The sequence below is a fragment of the Schistocerca piceifrons genome, chromosome 7, assembly GCF_021461385.2.
Source record: "Schistocerca piceifrons isolate TAMUIC-IGC-003096 chromosome 7, iqSchPice1.1, whole genome shotgun sequence".
Lineage (NCBI taxonomy): Eukaryota > Metazoa > Arthropoda > Insecta > Orthoptera > Acrididae > Schistocerca > Schistocerca piceifrons.
The window spans coordinates 405056837-405080555 of NC_060144.1; the positions used below are offsets into that span (position 1 = coordinate 405056837).

The 23719-nt window shown below is 39.1% G+C and overlaps 1 protein-coding gene across 2 annotated transcripts in view; it reads left to right on the plus strand.

Annotated features, from left to right (window-relative positions):
* LOC124804750 (ubinuclein-1) overlaps positions 1–23719 on the plus strand; it is a 353676-nt gene that overhangs the window by 201895 nt on the left and 128062 nt on the right. For both annotated transcript variants that reach the window (XM_047265054.1, XM_047265055.1), the window contains 2 exons: positions 743–901; positions 9158–9238. In XM_047265054.1, the coding sequence (XP_047121010.1) occupies positions 743–901; positions 9158–9238 (240 nt within the window). The remainder of the gene's footprint in view (positions 1–742; positions 902–9157; positions 9239–23719) is intronic.

Genomic DNA, 23719 nt, shown 5'->3' on the forward strand with positions numbered 1-23719 from the left:
GGCTGAGTTATACCTGAAGCCAGATGGTCAACAAAATAGTACCTGAGAAAATGTTATTCTTACAATACACGTTGTAGTTTCATGTATGTTCGCAAGTCACTGACTAGGTCCTGTGAAGGACCATTGGAAAGTACTTCTGTCACTATAGCTGATAACCCTTGATGAAGAAAGCTGGTAGCCTAATTGCCGCTGTAAAGAGCAGACATTTTTACCCATTTTATTGACTATGTAGATCTATTAAATGATGATTGTGGTTAGACATGGAGATAAGTTATACAGTTACTGTTTATACTACGACACAAATGATGTATGATGTTGTTGATGCATTGGCTAGGAGTGCCCCTTTTTGTTCTTTTACCCTTTGTATTTGATTCAACACTGCCACGTGAGGATTTCATAATGCCATGAACAGTTTTAACCAGCCAGTGTTCGTCAGACAAAATACACAGGCTATAAACAGTGATGTAACATTCCCATTGCAACAGGAACCTTTTATCATATCTTAGAAAATGTGCCCTCTGCCTGAAGATGACCATTGGCTGATCGGAACCTCACACAACACTGAAATTAGTACTCATGGGCAGAATGATATTCTTCCTAAAATGCCCATTTTACCAGTTTCTGTCATGATCACCTGATATTATTTGTTGCTTTTTCTGAGCCTTTTTCTTCAGCTTGTGTTGCTATTATTTCATAAAATTTATTATAACAGTTTTAAAGTAAGTGACTTTCTTTGTTAAAGCTTGGAGTACAAATGCCAGCAGCTTCCTTGCAATATTAGACATCAGGTTTATAGCCATTTGGCCACATCCTTGCCTTGTACCAAAGAGACTCTAATGAAAAGAGCAAAAAAACTTCGACTGCAAGCCGAAGAGGATAAAATGAAGTTGCCTTTGAGAAGGTACGGTGTACATGTTTAATGTTTTGTTTATTTCTTATGTGGAAATTATGTATTATTAGGTACTGGAATGCCTGATTTTGACTACACTTCACTATTTACATCATATGTACGTTTTTAGATTGCCATATTATATGAATTATTCATTTACATTCATAATTGCTTTTATGAACACTCATAGACAGGAGATTCGTTGGAGGATAAGGAGTGACTCAAGAAATGTGTTGGTAGAGGAGATGATGATTTTGTAAACTATTCCTATGCTGTTTAACATACATACACTGAAGTGCCAAAGAAACTGGTTTAGGCATGCGCATTCAAATACAGATATATATAAACTGGCAGAATATGGCACTGCGGTCGGCAATGTCTTTATAGACAACAAGTGTCTGGCACAGTTGTTGGATCAGTTACTGCTGCTACAATGGCAGGTTACCAAGATTTAAGCAAGTTTGAACTTGGTGTTACAGTCAGCACATGAGCGAAGGGATATGCATCTCCGAGGTAGCGATGAAGTGGGGATTTTCCCATATGACCGTTTCACGAGCATACAGTGAATATCAGGAACCCGGTAAAACATTAAAATCTCATAACATATTAGACCTTCTGGTGACAAACAGACCCAAACTATTTGAAACAGTTAACGCAGAACAGGGAATCAGCGATCATAAAGCAGTTACGGCATCAATGATTTCAGCCGTAAATAGCAATATTAAAAAAGGTAGGAAGATATTTCTGTTTAGCAAAAGTGACAAAAAGCAGATTTCAGAGTACCTGACGGCTCAACACAAAAGTTTTGCCTCAAGTACAGATAGTGTTGAGGATCAGTGGACAAAGTTCAAAACCATCGTACAATATACGATAGATGAGTATGTGCCAAGCAAGATCGTAAGAGATGGAAAAGAGCCACCGTGGTACAACAACAGAGTTAGAAAACTGCAGCCGAAGCAAAGGCATCTTCACAGCAAACATAAACATAGCCAAAGCCTTGCAGACAAACAAAAATTACGCGAAGCGAAATGTAGTGTCAGGAGGGCTATGCGAGAGGCGTTCCATGAATTCAAAAGTAAAGTTCTATGTACTGACTTGGCTGAAAATCCTAAGAAATTTTGGTCTTATGTCAAAGTAGTAGGTGGATCAAAACAAAATGTCCAGACACTCTGTGACCAAAATGGTACTGAAACAGAGGATGACAGACTAAAGGCCGAAATACTAAATGTCTTCTTACAAAGCTGTTTCACAGAGGAAGACTGCACTGTAGTTCCTTCTATAGATTGTCGCACAGATGACAAAATGGTAGCTATCGAAATAGACGACAGAGGGATGGAGAAACAATTAAAATCGCTCAAAAGAGGAAAGGCCGCTGGACCTGATGGGATACCAGTTCAGTTTTACACAGAGTACGCGAAGGAACTTGCCCCCCTTCTTGCAGCGGTGTACCGTAGGTCTCTAGAAGAGCGTAGCGTTCCAAAGGATTGGAAAAGGGCACAGGTCATCCCCGTTTTCAAGAAGGAACGTTGAACAGATGTGCAGAACTATAGACCTATATCTCTAACGTCGATCAGTTGTAGAATTTTGGAACACATATTATGTTCGAGTATAATGACTTTTCTGGCAACTAGAAATCTACTCTGTAGGAATCAGCATGGGTTTCGAAAAAGACGGTCGTGTGAAACCCAGCTCGCGCTATTCGTCCACGAGACTTAAAGGGCCATAGACTCGGGTTCCCAGGTAGATGCTGTGTTTCTTGACTTCCGCAAGGCGTTCGATGCAGTTCCCCACAGTCGTTTAATGAACAAAGTAAGAGCATATGGACTATCAGATCAATTGTGTGATTGGATTGAAGAGTTCCTAGATAACAAAACGCAGTATGTCATTCTCAATGGAGAGAAGTCTTCTGAAGTGAGAGTGATTTCAGGTGTGACGCAGGGGAGTGTCATAGGACCGTTGCTATTCACAATATACATAAATGACCTTGTGTATGACATCGGCATTCACTAAAAATAACTTAGAACAGATTGTGTGGGAGCTCATTCATGATGGTAATATATTACAACTAATGGCAACAAATAGACCCCTCTTATTTGATTCACAAATTCAGTAAAATAAACAAACAGTTAGTGTCACTTCTCAAGGAGGAAATTAAAATATCTAGCACTGGTTCAAGTTTAGAAAAATAGTTAACTGATGCATATTCAGTAGAACAGTTAAAGAAGGGAGGAACTCTATACACCTACATCTACACTCGGTGAACTGGTGTGAAGTGCATGTCTGGGGAAACTTTCCACTGTACCAGTTATTAAGGCTTCTTCCCATTCCATTCACATATAGAGTGCGAGAAGTGTGACTGTTTAAACGCCTCTGTGCATGCTGTAATTAGCCTGATCTTCTTCTCACAATCCTTATGGGGGCAATGTGTAGGGGTGGTTGTATATTCGTAGCCAGTTCCTGAAACTTGTAAGTAGACTTTGTTGGGATAGTTTATGGCCAGATAGTTCCATTTCTTCAGCGTCTCTGTAACAGTCTCCCGCAGGTCAAAGTAACCTATGATAATTCATGCTGCCCTTCTCTGTATACATTCAATATCCCATGTTAGTCTTATTTGTTGCAGCTAGTTTTATTTGTTGAGGCCCTACACACTTCAGCAGTGTTCTAGGATGGTCACATGAGCGATGTTCAAGCAGTCTCATTCTAGCAATAAACTGAAATTCAGCCACCTGCTTTACCTACACTCAGCCTATAGGACTGTACCATTTCATATCTGTACAAAGTATTACTTTACAGAGCACTACATTTTTTTCGTTGTGGAGTGCATGACTACATTTTTGTCAGACTATGCAGAACTTCGAAATCTTACTGAGCTTTTTAGATGATATTTCATTACAGACAACTGTGTCATCTGTGAATTAATATTGCCTGAAAGGTCACTGATATGAAATATGAACAGCAAGGACCCCAACACACTTCCCTGGAACACATCTGCCATTGACTCCCAATCCAAAATAACTTGTTGCATCATCAGTCCAGTCACTTCGCTTGATACCTTATACGATCATATTTTTGGTTGTAAGCATTGATCAATGTTTTCGGAATCCATGCTGGTTGATGTGGAGGACGTCATTCTGTTCTTGATACCTCATTATCTTTGAACTCGGGATGTTTCAAGAGCCCATAACAAGTGGATGTCAAGGATCTTGGACAGTAGTTTTGTGGAACACTTCTGTTTCCATTCTTGTTAACTGATGTGACATGGACTTTCTTCCAACTACTGAGCACAGTTTTCTATTCAAGTGATGTACAGCACATTATAGTTAAAAGACGGGCTAACTCATCCACAAATTCACTATAGAATCTTATAGGGATTCCACTGGGCCGTGCAGCTTTTTTCAGTGTTAATTCCAGCTCTTTCTCAGTGCGAGTGACACATTTGTTTCACTCACGTTGTCAGTGGAACAAGAATTCAATTGGGCATCAGTTCTGGGTTTTCTGTTGTAATGGAACATTTGAAAACAGAGTTTAACATTTCTGCTTTCTCAGTTTCAATTTATGTCTCATACATGACTGAACACTAACTTGACATATTTATCAAGTGCATGGTGAATCAATAACCTCCATCGTGTTTAGCAGAGGGTGTCAGCTCTACTGCCTGCTGAGTGACAGTCAAGTGTCCACATGCACTGGTGGGCAAACGTCTGATGTGGAAGCAGTCGGGCCTTAGTGTTTATGGCCAGTGACCATACTACACCAACTGAACGCACATGGGGAAGGGTGGAAAATTGGCTAGTGAATGTGCAGAGTGAGTGCAGTAGTGCCACCTGGTGGATAGCCTATACTGGCTGCACATATGCGAGAACAAACTGAGGGGCACTCAGCTGGCCTCACCCTATGTACTAGTGGTGGAACAGGCAGGTACACAGTCATGGTAAATTATGTTTGAAGAAAAAAGTGACTTCTACATAACAAGTATGAAACAAAGCATAGTGATATGGAGAGATGTTCAGTGACACACACATTGTTGTGACAGGAACAATGTGGAAAGCTTTCAACAGCTGCCCTTGCATAAACTGTATGAAAGACATCGCACAAAATCCAGAGAAATACAGGTCACTTGTAAAGCCTGCCAATGGCACAAAAGATAGAGTACCAACACTTATATATCACGCAGGAACTGAAATTGATGATAGCAAAGCAAAAGCAGAAATGCTAAACTGTACTTTCAACTGCTCTTTTACAAGGGAAAATTCAGCAGTATTGCCTCAGTTCAGTTCTCACACCACTGTGAAGGTGAGTGATACAGATATTACAACAGCAGCATTGAGAAATAGCTAAAATTGCTAAGCCCCAGGACCTGATGAAATCCTTACCAGAATCTATTCAGAATTGGAAGCTGAGTTATTCCCTTTTTTAACTGCAGTATACCATAGATTCTGCAAGGAGAGGGGGGGGGGGGGGGGGGGAGTGATGATGATGATGATGAACCTGTGCTCAACAGTTGGAAGAAAGCACAGGTCACACCCATCTACAAGGAGGATAGCAGAAGTGATTGACAAAACTATCATCCAGCATCACACATCCATCTATTGTACAGTTATAACAATTTCTGACATCAAACGTAATTAAGTATCCAATACAGAATCCCTTGAAAACCAGGGAGCAATGCAAAAAGGAAGTTGCAGTATCTTATTACTTCTGAAAGCCATATGACAGTGCCACACTGATGCTTATTATCAGAGGCACAATCATATAGGTGTCATGTGAAATTTGTGACTAGAGTAAGGATACTTTGGAAGGAAAGACACAGTATGTTATCTTGAATGGAGAGTCAGTGACAGATATAAAAATAACTTCAGGTGTGCCTCAGGAAAGTGAGTTTGGACCCATGCTATTCATTTTGTATATTTATAATCTGGCAGTCGATATTATTAGTAAACTGAGACTTTTGCCAGATAATACAGTTATTTATAATGAAGTACTGTAAATCTGTACTTGACAAACCATCTAAAGGAGTGTTTCAGTGTGTACGTTGTGTACCAGCCACCAACCAGTCTCCTTTCCTTGTTTCAGTTTGAAATGGTTTGTGGAAAGAACAATTGCTGTTAAGTCTCTTTGAGAGCCTGTATCTCTCTAAATTTTACCTTTGTGACCTTTTCACAAGATACAAATTGGAGCAAGGAATGTATTTGTTGAAATTTCTTGGGACAAACACTCTTGGAACTCTCAACTGTAAAACACTCTGTGATGGCAGAATGTCTCTCTTGCAGTATCTGCCACGGGAGTTGGCTGAGCATCTCCATAACAGATTTGCATTTACAAAATGAAGCTGTAATAAAATGTGCTGATCTTCTCTATTTCCTCTATCTATCCTGTCTGTTACAGATGCCAGACTGACAAGTATTGAAGCAATATCAGAGTATTGGTCAGCGGAGAGTTTGTAAACTGGCTTCTTTTTGGGTGGATTACATTCCTTATGAGTCTTCCAATGCGTCTGCCTTACCTACAGTTAGTTTCATCTGGTCTTTCCACTTCAGATCACTCTCTGCACATACTCGTAGATATTTTATGGAGGTGACCGCTTCCAGTGATTGTTCTACTATCATGTAATTATACAGTAATGGTTCTTTCAGACTATTTATGCAACATACATTACCTTTTACCAAAGAAAAATCACCAAAAAGTGACAGTGTACATCAAGGTATACCGCGACAGACATTACAGAAAATGGAGGGTAATAGTAATAGTCCTTAAAACGTACACAACGCAATTTGCAGCATTAACAAAAATACCTGTGCACATACAGCACAACAAATGAAAATATGTAAATGTACTGGTTAGCATCAAAACTAACTATTTTGACATAACAGAGTTATAACAGAACGTGCCAAACATTACAAAAAACCAAAAGCAGACAGTATACAAAATCAGGAGCACAAATGAATAAAGCTTGTCTATTTTTAATACTTTTTCTTTATTTTTATGTATTTATGTATTATTTCTTAATTTTTTTATATACAAACCTACTTAATTGATATAGGTTAGATTTCTTTGTAAAATCTATCGTCATTCAAAGTGGAACCCAGATATAACCTATGAGGTATACAGTGGCGTGCATAAGTATTATTACTACTGGTGATATTTCAGAATTATTTATCACAACATTACATTTGCTTGCATTGAGAGTCAGTTGCCATTACACTTCTGACATCATTAGCGTGGGGCGATTCGTACTATTATGAACACTGAATAAATTTTCAACTGGCAAGGCTGCTAAAATTATTTATTCATATAGATGACTTGTTTTGGCAATTCTCTGTTGCCATCTTCGGATCTATGTTTACATCATTACACAATCTTCTCCTTCAGTACTGTAGGTGGCACTGCCCCATGTTTGTGCATGTTAGTATTTTGAGCTACGGTATGTTTAGAAGTTGCCATGTCATAGCTGTTATCTTAAAGAAGACATGTTCAGTTATAGCGAATTTCTTTATGGAAAAATTCAAGGAGGAGGCATTGGAAACTGCGAACAAGAAACAGAGTATTTATTTCCAGTACGTGGATGATAAGTTTATTTTTATGGTGGCATGGCAAGGAGGAACTGGGTCATTTTCACAAACATCTCAGTGGGATCAATCTGAAGGTGCAGTTTACTATGGAGGAGGAGGCAGGCAGATGATAAAAGTTTTCTTGATGTGGTAGTTTTCAAGAAAGAGGGTGGTGGTTTGGGGCACACGACTGTTACCTACACCAGGATCCGAACCGCCACCCACAACAAAAGCGAGCCATCATAAAAATATTGGCATATAGAGCAAGGAAAATCTGTGAACCGCAGCTGCTTGACACAGAATTAAAACGTGTCGCCAATGCATTGCTCAAGAATGGTTATTCATTCACTGAGACGAAAACTGCTAAGACCATCACATAGAAATCATAGCAATGCTCAAGCGCCAGTCAAATGGAAAGTTTTCCTGCCTCTCATTAAAGACATTACTGACCACATAGGAAAAATCTTGAAAAAACAGAATGTCGTGGTAATCTGCAAACCCACCCGGAAGATACAAGATCACCTAAAATTGGCCAAGGATGCTCCCCAACTGCTGGAGAAAACAGGAATGTATAGCATTCTATGCAGTGGTGTGGATGTGTACGTGGGTACAAAAAAAGAACGTGGGTACAAAAAAAGAACAGCCAAAAAAGACTAGAAGAGGACAAGGGCAATTGCAGAAGAGGGGAGACTGAGGGATTAGCTGTTGTGGAACATGATTTGCAGCCATGAGACCACCACCACCACCACCACCACATTCACTTTGATAGAACTCAAGTACTGGCAGTCACAAGTGGATTCCATGAAGGGCTATACAGAGACCATAGAGATTCTAAAACACCCTAGGAATTTCACTAGGAATGACGAGGGCGTAAAAGTGAATGACATGTGGGTTCTAGTGATGGAGAAGATGAGTACCAGTCTTCCACCATGCGGTAATAGCAACAGTGGGCAGCGGCAGTCAACAATGGCCAATTGCGCACGTGTATTCAAAACGTGACAAACCCGCCACTGCGCGGAAGCACACGGAAGCGAAATTTTACTGTATTCAGTATCAAGCCAGGGTGTGAATCGGACATTCAAAGAAGCTACGAACCCCTTTGAAAAATGTCCTCTGCAGATGGGGACACAAGCCTGGAACGTTTTATTAACTGAAACTTTGTTGTGTTGGTAGGTTACAGGGAAAATGCAATGGTCTACGGAGGAGATTGCTTACTGACCCATCTTAGAAAATTGCTCAAACATGTATGGTACGTACCAAATATAGGTATCGGTTATGTGGATAGTGCAGGTTTTTTCTAATCCACCAGATAGTGATTCAGAAATGCTGAAAAATCTGAACTTGCAGACACTTAAAGATTGGTGCCAACTATCCCAAGAGAGTCTCTTACATAGTTGCGGGAACCAGTATTAAGTGAGGAAAATACTACATCTACCTACTTACTGCTTCCGTAGGACTTTCGAAGACAAGCCAAATTACAGAACACACAGAGGCATTTAAGGGCTCATTCTTCAAATACTTCTTAAGCAAACAGAACAGGGAGAAGTCTTAATATTGGTACAATGGAAAAGAATACATCTTGCTGAAAAAAAATCTAAATGTCATACATATTTATGAAGAAATGAATGATTTGTATATATGGGTGGTGGATGCACTTGTAGCATACAGAATTTAACCGTGTTGCAGCATCACTAAAATATTCATGTGATTTCTGTTTCAGGCTTAAGAATGCGATAGACAAAATAATGCCGATCGCTCTTGAAGCATTTACAAAGGAATGTCAGAAATTAGGAGCAGAAAGGTAATTTCATGCATGCAAATTTTTTAATATTAAAAATAGCAGAATTGGAGGGACAAGTGGGAAATGTGCTAGCTGTCATTTTAGTAAGGATTAGGCTGGCCAAATTATCTGTTGCGTTTTCGAAAGCACCACATACTGATAACAAGGGATTGGCTGTATAAATTGCATTGTATTATTGTACTTGTGTTCTTGTCATTGAAGTTAACCAAACGTGTAACATGCAGTATCACAAAATACGTTCGTGGGGCTTAGCACTCTTCTCCTCTGATTCCTTCAATTTGATTCTGTAAAAAGATTGTAAGGGCACATATGACCTCAATAACTTTCACATGGTATTTGCTTAACTTAAGGGAACTGGGTAGGATACACAAGCTTGCACTTGCAGTTCTGAACATTAATCATTATACCTCTTAAAGATCTCTGTGCAATTCAATGAATATTTTACTACATATAGTATATATTTTAAGTGGCATCAGTGTAAATTTTCATGGTTCTTGTTTGTCAAATTTAAAATGAAGAAAATAATTAGTTAATAAATATTAATTTTTTAGTATAAAAATAAAGTCCGTTTCAGGTACCAGTTTCTGAAAATGCATAAATGCTGTTTTCATGTGATCTGTTTGGTATATTCTTGATAAATCCGGGAAAAATTATGTATTTAGCACATAATAGTTCAGCAGTTAAAATATTTTGTGTTTGATAAAGAAATTATTTAATAATTTTGCATTTTTGTCTTTTTTTTCACTATTCATCATACAATATCTAGAGTACCAACTTTAAAAATATAAAAGTTGGGTCAAATATAATGTGGGCTGTGTAAAATAATTGTGCCAAGTCTTAGTCTTGCATCTCGTATCATTTTTGAGAAAATGGTTCCTAAATAAGCTGTTGCCTCCTTTGATGAAGCATCTGCAGTTCGATCTGTATAGAAGACTCAATAGTTTTTTAGTTCAAAAAACACAATTTTGGCATGCATTCCAACATAAGCTGTTGGAACTTTTGCTCAAGTTCTAGTTTCGATTGTGAAGACATTTCTTCAGCAACTTCTCATTACTCAGTTCCTGCCGCGCGGGATTAGCCAAGTGGTCTAAGGCGCTGCAGTCATGGACTGTGCGGCTGGTCCCGGCGGAGGTTCGAGTCCTCCCTTGGGTGTGTGTGTGTGTGTGTGTGTGTGTGTGTGTGTGTGTGTGTGTGTGTGTGTGTGTGTTCCTCCTCAGGATAATTTAGGTTAAGTAGTGTGTAAGCTTAGGGACTGATGACCTTAGCAGTTAAATCCCGTAAGATTTCACATACATTTGAACATTTTTTACTCAGTTCCTTAAACAGGTTTTATTGTCGGAATGATAACATAAGGAAGTGAATGGTAATGATTGTACCCTTCACCAGCAACAGCAGCCCACTGAAAACCACACCAAGATTAGATTTCTTTCAGGCATATCATATGTTAAGGCTTTGCATGTGTTTAAGATTTATGTGACAAGGAAGACCATACTGTAACTCTCGTAGCTTCTTGATCATTTACATTACTTCTCAGGGCATTAACAAATATTTTTGCAAACGATCTATTTCTCTGTTTGTAAGTTACCCATCCCCACGAAGTCACTTGTTGTCACTCAATTTTTGCCCACTTACTTGTGACTTCATCTACATCTACATCCATACTCCGCAAGCCACCTGACAGTGTGTGGCGGAGGGTACCTTGAGTACCTCTATCGGTTCTCCCTTCTATTCCGGTCTCGTATTGTTCGTGGAAAGAAAGATTGTCGGTATGCCTCTGTGTGGGCTCTAATCTCTCTGATTTTATCCTCATGGTCTCTTCGTGAGATATAAGTAGGAGGGAGAAATATACTGCTTGACTCCTCGGTGAAGGTATGTTCTCGAAACTTCAACAAAAGCCCGTACCAAGCTACTGAGCGTCTCTCCTGCAGAGTCTTCTACTGGAGTTTATCTATCATCTCTGTAATGCTTTCGTGACTACTAAATGATCCTGTAACGAAGCGTGCTGCTCTTCGTTGGATCTTCTCTATCTCTTCTATCAACCCTATCTGGTACAGATCCCACACTGCTGAGTAGTATTCAAGCAGTGGGCGAACAAGCGTACTGTAACCTACTTCCTTTGTTTTCGGATTGCATTTCCTTAGGATTCTTCCAATGAATCTGTCTGGCATCTGCTTTACCGATGATCCACTTTATATGATCATTCTATTTTAAATCACTCCTAATGCGTACTCCCAGATAATTTATGGAATTACCTGCTTCCAGTTGCTGACCTGCTATATTGTAGCTAAATGATATGGGATCTTTCTTTCTATGTATTCGCAGCACATTACAGTTGTCTACATTGAGATTCAATTGCCATTCCCTGCACCATACGTCAATTCGCTGCAGATCCTCCTGCATTTCAGTACAATTTTCCAGTGTTACAACCTCTCGATATACCACAGCGTCATCCGCAAAAAGCCTCAGTGAACTTCCGATATCATCCACAAGGACTTCAGTTTACGTACCCTTTTCCTGTCCTTTTGAACATGGTGTACACATTCCAGTTTTACAATACAGTCACCATCACCAAAGTATTGTGAAAAACTCATATCATGTTCATATACCAATTGTTTGAACATTCCTACAGAAACTTTGACCTCCTTACCTCCACTAGACCGAAATTATAGTTTTTGTCACATTAATGATTAGACACTTCATTGCTACGCCCTCAACAATAGTTTGTTGGAACCTCTACGTCAATAACTGTTGTTGTCATCGTCTGCAGTCCAGAAACTGGTTTGATGCAGCTCTCCATGCTACTCTAACCTGTGCAAACTTCATCATCTCCAAGTAACTACTGCAACCTACATCCTTCTGAATCTGCTTAGTGTATTCATCTGTTGATCTCCCTCTACAATTTGTACCCTCCACGCTGCCCTCCAAAACTGAATTGGTGATCCCTTGATGCCTCAGAACGTGTCCTACCAACTGATCACTTCTTCTTGTCAACTTGTGCCACAAATTCCTCTTCTCACTAATTCTGTTCAATACCTCGTCATTAGTTATGTGATCTACCCATCTAATCTTCAGCACTCTTCTGTAGCACCACTTTCAAAAGCTTCTATTCTTTTCTTGTCTTCTTGTCCAAACTATTTATCGTCCACGTTTCACTTCCATACATGGCCACACTCCATACAAATACTTTCAGAAACGACTTCCTGACGCTTAAATCTATGCTTGATGTTAACAAATTTCTCTTCTTCAGAAACGCTTTCGTTGCCATTGCCAGTCTACATTTTATTTCCTCTCTACTTCAACCATGATCAGTTATTTTGCTCCCCAAACAGCAAAACTCCTTTACCACTTTAAGTGCCTCATTTCCTAATCTAATTCCCTCAGCATCACCTGACTTAATTTGACTACATTCCATTATCCTCGTTTTGCTTTTTTTGGTGCTCGTTTTATATCCTTTCAAGATACTATCCATTCCATTCAGCTGCTCTTCCAGGTCCTTTGCTGTCTCTGATAGATTTGCGATGTCGTCGGCAAACCTCGAAGTTTTTATTTCTTCTCCATGGATTTAAATTCCTACTCCAAATTTTTCTTTTGCTTCCTTTACTACTTGTTCAATATACAGATTGAATAACATCACAGATAGATCACAACCCCATCCCAATCACTGCTCCCTTGATTCTTATAACTGCCATCTAGTTTCTGTCAAATTGTAAATAGGTTTTCACTCTCTGTATTTTACCCCTGCCACCTTCAGCATTTGAAAGAGAGTATTCCAGTCAACATTGTCAAAAGCTTTCTCTCGGTCTACAAATGCTCTAAATGTAGGTTTGCCTTTTCTTAGTCTGTCTTCTAAGATACGTCATAGGGTCAGTATTGCCTCGCGCGTTCCAACATTTCTACAGAATCCACACTGATCTTCCCCAATCTTGGCTTCTACCAGTTTTTCCATTCGTCTGTAAAGAATGCTTGTTACTATTTTACAGCCGTGACTTATTAAACGAATAGTTCAGTAATTTTCACACATGTCAGCACCCGCTTCCTTTGCGATTGGAATTATTATATTCTTCTTGAAGTCTGATGGTATTTCGCCTGTCTCATACATCTTGCTCACCAGATGAAGGAGTTCTGTCAGGGCTGGCTCTCCCAAGGCTATCAGTAGTTCTAATGGAACCTTGTCTATTCCCGGGGTCTTGTTCCATATTAGCTCTTTCAGTGCTCTGTCAAATTCTTCATGCAGTATCATATCGCCCATTTCATCTTCATCTACGTCCTTTTCTATTTCCATAATTTTGCCCTCAAGTACATCTCCCTTGTATACAGGGTAGTCCATTGATCATGACTGGGCCAAATACCTCACGAAATAAGCATCAGACGAAAAAACTACAAAGAACGAAACTCGTCTAGCTTGAAAGGGGAAACCAGATGGCGCTATGATTGGCCCGCTAGATGGCGCTGCCATAACATTCCACCAGTGCGGACGGTATTTGCTTCGTGATACATTACCCGTGTTAAAATAGACCATTTACCAATCTCGGAAAAGGTCGATGTCGTGTTGATGTATGGCTATTGTGATCAAAATGCCCAATGGGCGTGTGCTATGTATGCTTCTCGGTATCCTGGACGACATCATGCAAGTGTCTGGACCGTTCGCTGGATAGTTACTTTATTTAAGGAAACAGGAAGTGTTCAGCCACATGTGAAACGTCAACCATGACCTGCAACAAATGATGGTGCTGCTGTCGCAGCTAATCCGCACATCAGTAGCAGACAAATTGCACGAGAATCGGGAATCTCAAAAACGTCCGTGTTGAGAATGCTACATCAACATCAATTGCACCCGTACCATACTTCTATGCACCAGGAATTGCATGGTGACGACTTTGAACGTTGTGTACAGTTCTGCCACTGGGCTTAAGAGAAATTACGGGAGGATGACAGATTTTTTGCACGTGTTCTATTTAGTGACGAAGCGTCATTCATTAACAGCGGTAACATAAACTGGCATAATTTGCACTGTTGGGCGACCTTGGTGGGTTAATGTATGATGCGGCATTATGGGAGGAAGGATAATTGGCCCCAATTTTATCGATGGCAATCTAAATGTTGCAATGTATGCTGATTTCCTACGTAATGTTCTACCGATGTTACTACAAGATATTTCACTGCATGACAGAATGGCAATGTACTTCAAACATGATGGATGTCCGGCACATAGCTCATGTGCGGTTGGAGCGGTGTTGAATAGCATATTTCATGACTGGTGTATTGATCGTTGAAGCACCATACCATGGCCAGCACGTTCACTGGATCTGACGTCCCCAGATTTCTTTCTGTGGGGAAAGTTGAAGGATATTGACTATCGTGATCCACCGACAACGCCTGACAACATGTGTCAACGCATTGTCAATGCATGTGAGAACATTACGGAAGGCGGACTACTCGGTGTTGAGAGGAATGTCGTTACACGTATTGCCAAATGCATAGAGGTTGACGGACATCATTTTGAGCTTTTATTGCGTTAATGTGGTATTTACAGGTAATCACTCTGTAACAGCATGTGTTCTCAGAAATGATAAGTTCACAAAGGTACATCTATCACATTGGAACAACCGAAATAAAATGTTCAAATGTACCTATGTTCTGTATTTTAATTTAAAAAACCTACCTGTTACCAACTGTTCGTCTAAAATTGTGAGCCATATGTTCGTGACTATTACAGTACCATCTATCATAAAGCGAAAAAAGTGGTCCAAACAAAACATTCATATTTCTTTACATACTACACAAATAAGTAATAAAAAATGGGGGTTCCTATTTTTAAAAAACGCAGTCTATATCCGTTTGACCTATGGCAGCGCCACCAAGCATGCCAACCATAGTGCCATCTGGTTTCCCCCTTCAAGCTAGACAAATTTCGTTCTTTGTAGTTTTTTCGTTTGACCCTTATTTCGTGAGATATTTGGCCCAGTCACGATCAACGGACCACCCTGTAGACCCTCTATATACGATGTATACGAGATGTGACAATAAAGTAATGAGACTGACTTGTAAAAAAATGTTGCTTACTGTTTTAGTCAAGTTTAGTGTTGTCTCTTTCAAAGGAGTTCCCTTCTGATTGCACACACTTTTTCCAGTGCTTATGCCATTGATGGTAACATTTCTGGAACCCATCTTCTGTAATATCCCCCATGGCCCTCATTGCAGCTTTTTGGACATCTTGTGTTGTTTAAAAATGGTGTCCCTTGACCACCATTTTGACTCTTGGAAATAGAAAAAAGTTGCACAGACCGATATCTGGTGAATAAGGTGGCTGTGATAGTACTGAAATTTGTTTTGAGGTTAAAAAATCACTGTACTGACAGAGCAGTATGGGATGGTGCATTATCATGATGCAGAATCCAATTATCAGCAATGTTGGCACAGACACGAAGAACTCTTTTACGAAGTCTTTGTTTGTAATAATATTGGTTAACTGTTTGTCCAGGAGGCACCCATTCTTTATGAATAATTCCCTTGGATTCAAAGACGCACACAAGCATGCTTTTCACTTTTAACTTTGACATGCGACGTTTTTTTGGTCTGGGTGATCCCTTTGAGCACCATTGCGAACTTTCGCGTTTTGTCTCTGGATCATAGTGAAAAAACCAACTTTCATCACCAGTGATAACATGGCTCAAAAATTCTGGATTGATTTCCGTTTACTCTAACAGATCGGCTGCCACATTTTTACGTGTTTCTCGCTGTTGCGGTGTGAGATTTTTGGGGACCATTTTTGCACTAATCTTTCTCATACCAAGATCTTCAGTTATTATTAGACGAACCGTTTCTCGATTGATGTTCAGTTCTGCAATCATTTTCACGGAAAATCTTTGATCATATCATACGAGTTCACGCACCGTGGCCAAGTTGACATCTGTCCGTGAGGTTGATGGTCGTCCACTGCAGTCTTCATCTTCAACATTCATTCTGCCTTCACTAAACATTTTATGCCAACGAAAAACTTGAGCTCTTGACATAACCTCCTCTCCAAAAGCCTTCTGATGCTTACCGTAAGTTGTCGTCGCGTTTTCACCCAATTTAACGCAAAAAGAAATGGCAGACTGTTGCGCAATATTATGTGGTTCCATTTCCATGACGAGACACACAAACCCGTGTTAACTTATTACAGCACAACTCACGACTGAGCAGTTGCATCAATGTTCCACTTGGACTAGATGCTGCTTACAAGCAAAGGCCAAATTCATATTTTTGAGGAAAAGGGCCTTGTTTCACAAAGCCCCTAGCACCCAGCGCACATCGGTCTATCGATTTCTTATATGATTTTGAACGCTTCCCTGTTGATTTTTGAACAAATTCTAAGTCTATTTCTGAAAGCAGCTGAGTATAGCTGAACGGATGAATGCCAGTCGCTGTTCATGTGGTTGACTGGGTCTGCAAATGATCAGCGTTGTTATAACTACTAGCGAATTCCATAGATTCAGACTACCAGAGTGGAAAAAAATGACTAACAGGAATAACAGGCAACAAAGATTGCGTATTGTCTCCTCCGTGTGGTCAAGAAAATGAAATTTTGACAGAAAATTTTTGGCCAGACCACTAGACTGCTAAGGGCCAGTTATACAGTCCCCGGCTAATGTTCTATTCTGGGAGTAGCGTGGAAAACGCATTATACGAACACTTAATAACGGTCAACCAGATAACTAAACCGGTGACGAAATTAGCCAGAAAATAAGTTTTGACACTGGCAGGTATAGTTACAGAATTAGTGATAAGATTGTTTGTTAGAACGTGGAAGGAGAAGAAATGCGTACTCACACATATTAGGGAGAATATGACGATTCGAAATTTATTTAAAAATTTAGTACTATTACTTTTTGATCTCATGCTTCAGAAGCTAGAGAGTATGAATTAAATGTGAAACTATTTCCTAACACAAAACCTTTTGCTTGTAGTAGGCCTAATAGACATTTGATATTGGTGCTTCATGAATTATATTCCGTTGTGTTATAAAAATGACCATTTGCGCCAAAACAGTCTCATTTATTTGGTGTGTGTCACAACTGCTGCAATATTGGGCAGGCCTATTTCGTTTTATATAGCAGTGACAAAATATACGTAATCAGATCGAGAAACCACACCAGTCTTGGGTACAATTTGTATTAACAGCTTTTCTAGTATTAGACAACGACATTTTGTTTTTTCATGTAGCAAAACGTTGACGAACTTTGATGAAGCATTAGATTCTTTCCCAGAAAGGAAAGTACGCCATATAAAGCTGTGGCAAGATTAGAGAGAAAAGAAGCTAGGACTTAACGATTGAAGAAACGTGTACTGTCTTGCTTGTCTCTTGTCTTTACTCGTTTTATGCGTCCTATATTTAATTTTGTCACACAAATCAGCAAGTTATTAGCTAATAGGCAGTAAAGACTGCAAATTTTCTGAAGAGTTCTTGTTATGCCGGTTACAAATAATCCCAACCAGTATTAATTCCGAGATTTTTTTAAAGAGGAGCAGGATGTCAATAAGAGGAGCAGGATGTCAAACCGGCCGACTGGCAGCAAGACAGGCACCACAGGACATTTTAATTTCCACTGGCGTGAATATAGTTTGATGGCACCCATTCCATTACAAAATATTCCCTGTTTGAATTCCACAGAGCGAAATACAAAAGACGTGCCATGGAAGAATGCTGTGTGGATAGTCGTGGCACTGCACTTTGCCACACTTAAGACCAAATAACATGTCTTATGTTCCCTCAAATATATATGTTTTATGTATCAGACTCTTCAGAAAGATGCGTGCTACAAAATGAAGATATTTTTGAAAAGTCAATTTTTAAATTTTTGGCGCCCTACCTCAATGCTCAAGGGAGGGGGGAGCGCAATTATCTAATATCGCCCTGGTTCGGAAATATCCTACATCCGGACCTGATTTACAGAGCACTCTGAGTTGTAGTGGGAGGTGGTAGTCTCCACGTGACCCGTGTTTACGTTAACGTTAAGTGATTTTGCTGTTCCCTCTTCGTTTATTGCTTCAAATCAAAACAAAACGGATTTCTGTGGTCGGGAGCTATCAAGTGAATTAAAATACATTCACACAATTACGGAAGGCTAAAATATATTATTAGTCTGATTTTATTTTGTTTCCACCTTTCTGACAGTCAAGTGTTAATCGCCTTGCAGAACAATGAACTTATTTTTGTCGGTTTGTTAAAGAAATTTGACTTTTACTAATCTTTTCTGTTGAGGCAGTCAATTTATTTGAAACTAAGTGTTTAATTCCACACTATTGGCTAGATTCAACTGTTCGCTTCATTTCAAGTTCATGTTTTCATCTTCTAGCACGTATGGCATTATGCCTTAATAAAGAACCAAACACGAGATAATACAGTACAGGTACTCCAAGAAAATGTACATCTGAATCTGGACATACGAATGTGCACTTAAAGCCGAATGATGCGTTTTAGTATAGTTCACAGAATTCCCATGTTCTTGGAGTGTCCTCTAATGTGTTGTTTCTTTTATGACATAATGTAAGATCTTTTAATGTTTTACAAGTATGAACGTACGGGCTTCCTGCGTCACTGTAGCTGCGCAAGTGCTGCGACACCTGCTATTTGGTGTGCTCTGGCAAGTGCTGAAACAATTCTATTTCTTACAGCTTGCGCGAAAATATTGCAAATGGTTGTTTGGAAAGCGTTACTTTCAAAGTAAATTTCCTTTTACGCAAGATGAACTCTGTGCGCGCGAATGTCCGATGAATTTCTTAAATCACAGAGCATTTGACTCTCATTCAAAAATCAAATCTTTGAGGGCGACCATTTAGAATATTTTCGAGCCCAGAAGATCAGACATTTATGGTATTGTTAAAAAATTTACTGGCATATTTTTGTGATGTATCTTTAAAGTGTAACACGCACACAAAAGACCATAATGTGTTAAAGCTTAGCTTCTCTTGCAGCTTATTAATCTTAGTGACCAATATTAAATGTAAAAACTTTTCTTTTCTTGTAGCTACACTATGTATATATGTATATTAATTTAAACCATTACCTTTTCCTATTTGTGTGTTCACGCTACTTTACAGTGATGTTGCTACTGGCTGACTACATCACGTGTCCGATGATCTGAATATCCGCTGTCATCGGCTGGCGAGATCACTTGACATGAGCTACAACTGGCTTACAAAAGCGCATTGCAATCTCGATTTCAATCCTTTGGAAAATAACATGTGGTGTTTGGTGGAATACGAAAATATGCAGTGTACATGTTGCTGCACATCAGACATCTTTCTAAAACGTGTTTTTTCCTCCGAGTTTCGTTTTTCAAAGTGCCGGGAAATTCTACGCTGGTGTATAAAACCACACTCATTTAAAGGGTTGATAAGTTTTACAGTTTCGAGGAAATGTAAACTGTCACTTAACGCGGAAAAAAATGTATTCTCATCTGGGAGAAAGTGTATTTTTAACCGGGAAAAATCCGGGAATTTTTTTTCGGCGGCCACGTATACACCCTATCATGCAAATGGTTCTCTTCTTTCCAAAAGTCTCTTTAACTTTCCTGTTTTCAGTATCTATCTTACCCCTAGTGATATATGCCTCTACATCCTTACATTTGTCCTGTAGTCATCCCTGCCTAGCCATTTTGCGCTTCCTGTCTATCTCATTTTTGAGACATTTGCATTCCTTTTTGCCTGCTTCACTTACTGTGTTTGTATATCTTCTCCTTTCATCAATTAAATTCAATATCTCTTCTGTTACCCAAGGTTTTCTACCAGCCCTCATGTTTTTATGTACTTGATCCTCTCTGCTGCCTTCCCTATTTCATCTCTCAAAGCTACACATTCCCCTTCTACTGCATGTCTTTTCCCCTGTTCTTGTCAATCGTTCCCTAATGATCTCTCTGAAACTCTCTACAACCTCTGGTTCTTTCAGTTTATCCAGGTCCCATTTCCTTAAATTCCTATCTTTTTGTGGTTTCTTCAGTTTTAATCTGCAGTTCATAACAAATGAATTTTGTTCAGAGTCCACATCTGCACATGGAAAAGTCTCCCAATTTAAAACCTGATTCTGGAATATCTCCCTTACCATCATGTAATGAGTCTGAAACCTTCCAGTGTCTCCAGGTCTCTTCTACGTGTACAACCTTCTTTCACTATTCTTAAACCACATATTAGCTATGATTAAAGTTTGCTCTGTGCAAAATTGTAGCAGGTAGCTTCCTCTTTCATTCCTTTCCCTCAGTCCATATTCACCTACTACTTCTCCTTCTCTTCCTTTTCTTACTATCAAATTTCAGTCCCCCATGACTATTAAATTTCCATCTCTCTTAACTATCTGAATAATTTCTTTTATCTCATCATATATTTCTTCAATCTCTTACCCATCTGCGGAGCTAGTTGGCATATAAACGTGTATTACTGTGGTGGCTGTGTGCTTCGTGTCTGTCTTGGCTACAATAATGTGTTCACTTTCCTGTTCATAGTAACTTACCTGTGCTCCTACTTTTTTATTCATTATTAAACCTACTCCTGCATTACCCCTATTTGATTTTGTAATTATAATCCTGTATTCACCTGACCAGAAGATTTCTTTCTCCTGCCACCGAACTTCACTAATTCCCACTATATATACCTTTAACATACCCATTTCCCTTTTTAAATTTTCTAACCCACCTATCTGATTAAAGGATCTGACACTCCGATCCATGGAATGCCAGTTTCGTTTCTCCTGATAACGACGTCCTCTTAAGTAGTCCCTGCCCAGAAATCCGAATGGGGGACTATTTTACCTCTGGAATATTTTACCCAAGAAAATGCCATCATCGTTTAACCACACAGTAAAGCTGCATGTCCTCGGAAAAAATTACGGCTGTAGTTTCTGCTTGCTTTCAGCCATTCACAGTTGCAGCACAGCATGGCCGTTTTGGTTAATGTTACAAGGCCAGATCAGTCAGTCATCCAGACTGTTGCCTCTGCAACTACTGAAAAGGCTGCTGTCCCTCTTCAGGAACCACATGTTTATCTGTCCTCTCAACAGGTGCCCCTTCGTTGTGGTTGCACCTAAGGTACAGCTATCTGTATCACTGAGGCACGTAAGCCTCCCCACCGATGGCAAGGTCCATGGTTCATGGGGAGAGGCAGTAACTGTACCGATGTCATGGTGGTACTGCTGCCACGTTATTTGATACCAATACCCATACCGGTATCAGATAATGTGACAGCAATACCACAATAATAAGAGGGATGACCAGGTTTCTGCCAGGTTCCATCAACAGCTACAAAGATGTTTTCCACTCCATCATTTGTTGACATAGCTTCTTGTGCAACAATTCTCATACTCCCTTTACTTACATCTTTTTCAACTTTCTTAAAAGTACATCATAGTGATTGGTAAATTGGGATGGTGGTGACAGCAGATCCAGCATTCCACACAATAATTCTATACTACACTGTCGTTTGTCAGTGAAGCTCATGCCACGAACCATTCTTACATTTATATCATAGTATTTGTGCCTTGGAGGCTCTGAAGTTCTTGTTGAATTAGATACTTGCTGGCTTTACATGCAATTACCAACTTGCAACACAATCCAAACTTAATGCTTTTATCCTCTACTATGTAAAAAGAACTTGCAGCTGGACAATATTTACAACTAGTATTATCATTTACAAATTTAGAAAGAGTGTCTTTATTAATTATAATGTTGTTGTTATATACAAATTGCGGTTCCACAATAGGACTATTTACATTTGCATTCAAATTACTAAGCTTCTTTCTCTATGTGCTTGATTGAGAAGCAAGATGACATGGGACTGTTTCTTGTAATACATTGGTATTTTTATTTTCATTATCTTGACTAGTTGCCGCGTGTTGTTCTGCTCTTATGTGCACATTATCATGAAATTTTCATTTAGGAAACACTTTCTTAACCCTTGGCATTACGAAAGACAAAAGACATCCACACAGAAAACACAGGTCACAGCACAATTTCAAGTGCAACAAACATTTGTTTACAAGCTAAAAAGAATCCACTGACACCATGTTGAAACAAGTGAATATTGTGATGCATGAAAAAGATTAGCTGCACATCTAACATTCAAAACAAAATTTCCCCCATGAATTTATCTTAAAAATTGACAGAAAGGGACATGGCAAATGGGTGATTTAAAGAGACACCTGTGTATTTAATTTTTTTATTTATTTATTTATATTGCATTGCTAATTTTGCGTATAGATGTGATAAAGTGAACATTATCTAGCACAGAAAATAATGGAGAATTTTTTGACATTGAATTCTCAAAACACCATTTTTCAACATTTATCCTACCTGGTTCCCTTAATGTTCAACATATTTAACCTACCACCTACAGTGGCTTGTTACAGAGTTATTATATTGTTGTGCCATATAATGGAGATGCCTACAAAATTTCTGTTGATTATCTCATCCACACAAAATAAATTTTCTTCATTTACTATGATAGAATGTTACCACATTTAGCACTTGATATTATTGATTATTCTGATCTGTGCGGTGATCCAGGTCCATTGTTAGATAAGCCACCTGATGATACTAGTTGACTTCTTATTGTGTGATCCTGTAAAGTGCCCAGTTAGAGATTAGGCCACATTGGTGTTGACACAGTTGCTACGATATCCTTAACCACTGAATATTTATCTCAGTTTGTGTTACCAACACATTTGCAATGTTCTTTCGTTTGTTGCTGAACTAATTTCTTTATTTCTGTTCAGTAATCACAAAAAAATTGTCATCAGACTATCGATTTTGCCCATAATGACAAGTGGTTCTCTTTTAAATTCCGCAATGAGAAAAGGTTTTCCAATTATACTGCTGTATAAGTGTGTTTGTATTTGCAATAAGTTTCTGAACATACTGTCATAATCGTACCCATATATTTAATAATGCATTCATCAGAACAACAAGAGCTCTGAGGAGGTAGCACACATTATATAAAGATAAGTTTCATTTCACTGTGATAAGACATAGGAAGGGAATACATCTAAAGTTATCATAATTGCTACCCTTCCACTCCCTCACATACAGTCTCTGTTCATCATAAATCCCGATATTTTTTCATACGTTGACGGAATTAATTCAGTGAAATAGTCAGTGAGCTTTTGGATGTTTTGTCATCTCTTGACAATTGCTGTCCATAATGGGAAGTGGCTTGGCTTTGATACATCATTCCCAGTGAATGACATCCAGGTTCAGTAATATTATAAGTGTGGTGAATATGTGGGCGGCCTCTTCATTAAAGTATTACCCCCACTTACTATCAATTCTATGATGACTAATCCTTCCCTCTAACCTCTCTTGGAAGATATTTCTGGGGCACTGAAAGCAATAGAAACATAGCAGAATTGTACCTGCCTTATAGGTACAGCTGGAGGTAATAGAATAAAGAAGCTCTCAGGTGTAGAACAGATTATAAAGTACACCCTAAAACAGAATTCCTCATTTCTCTCAA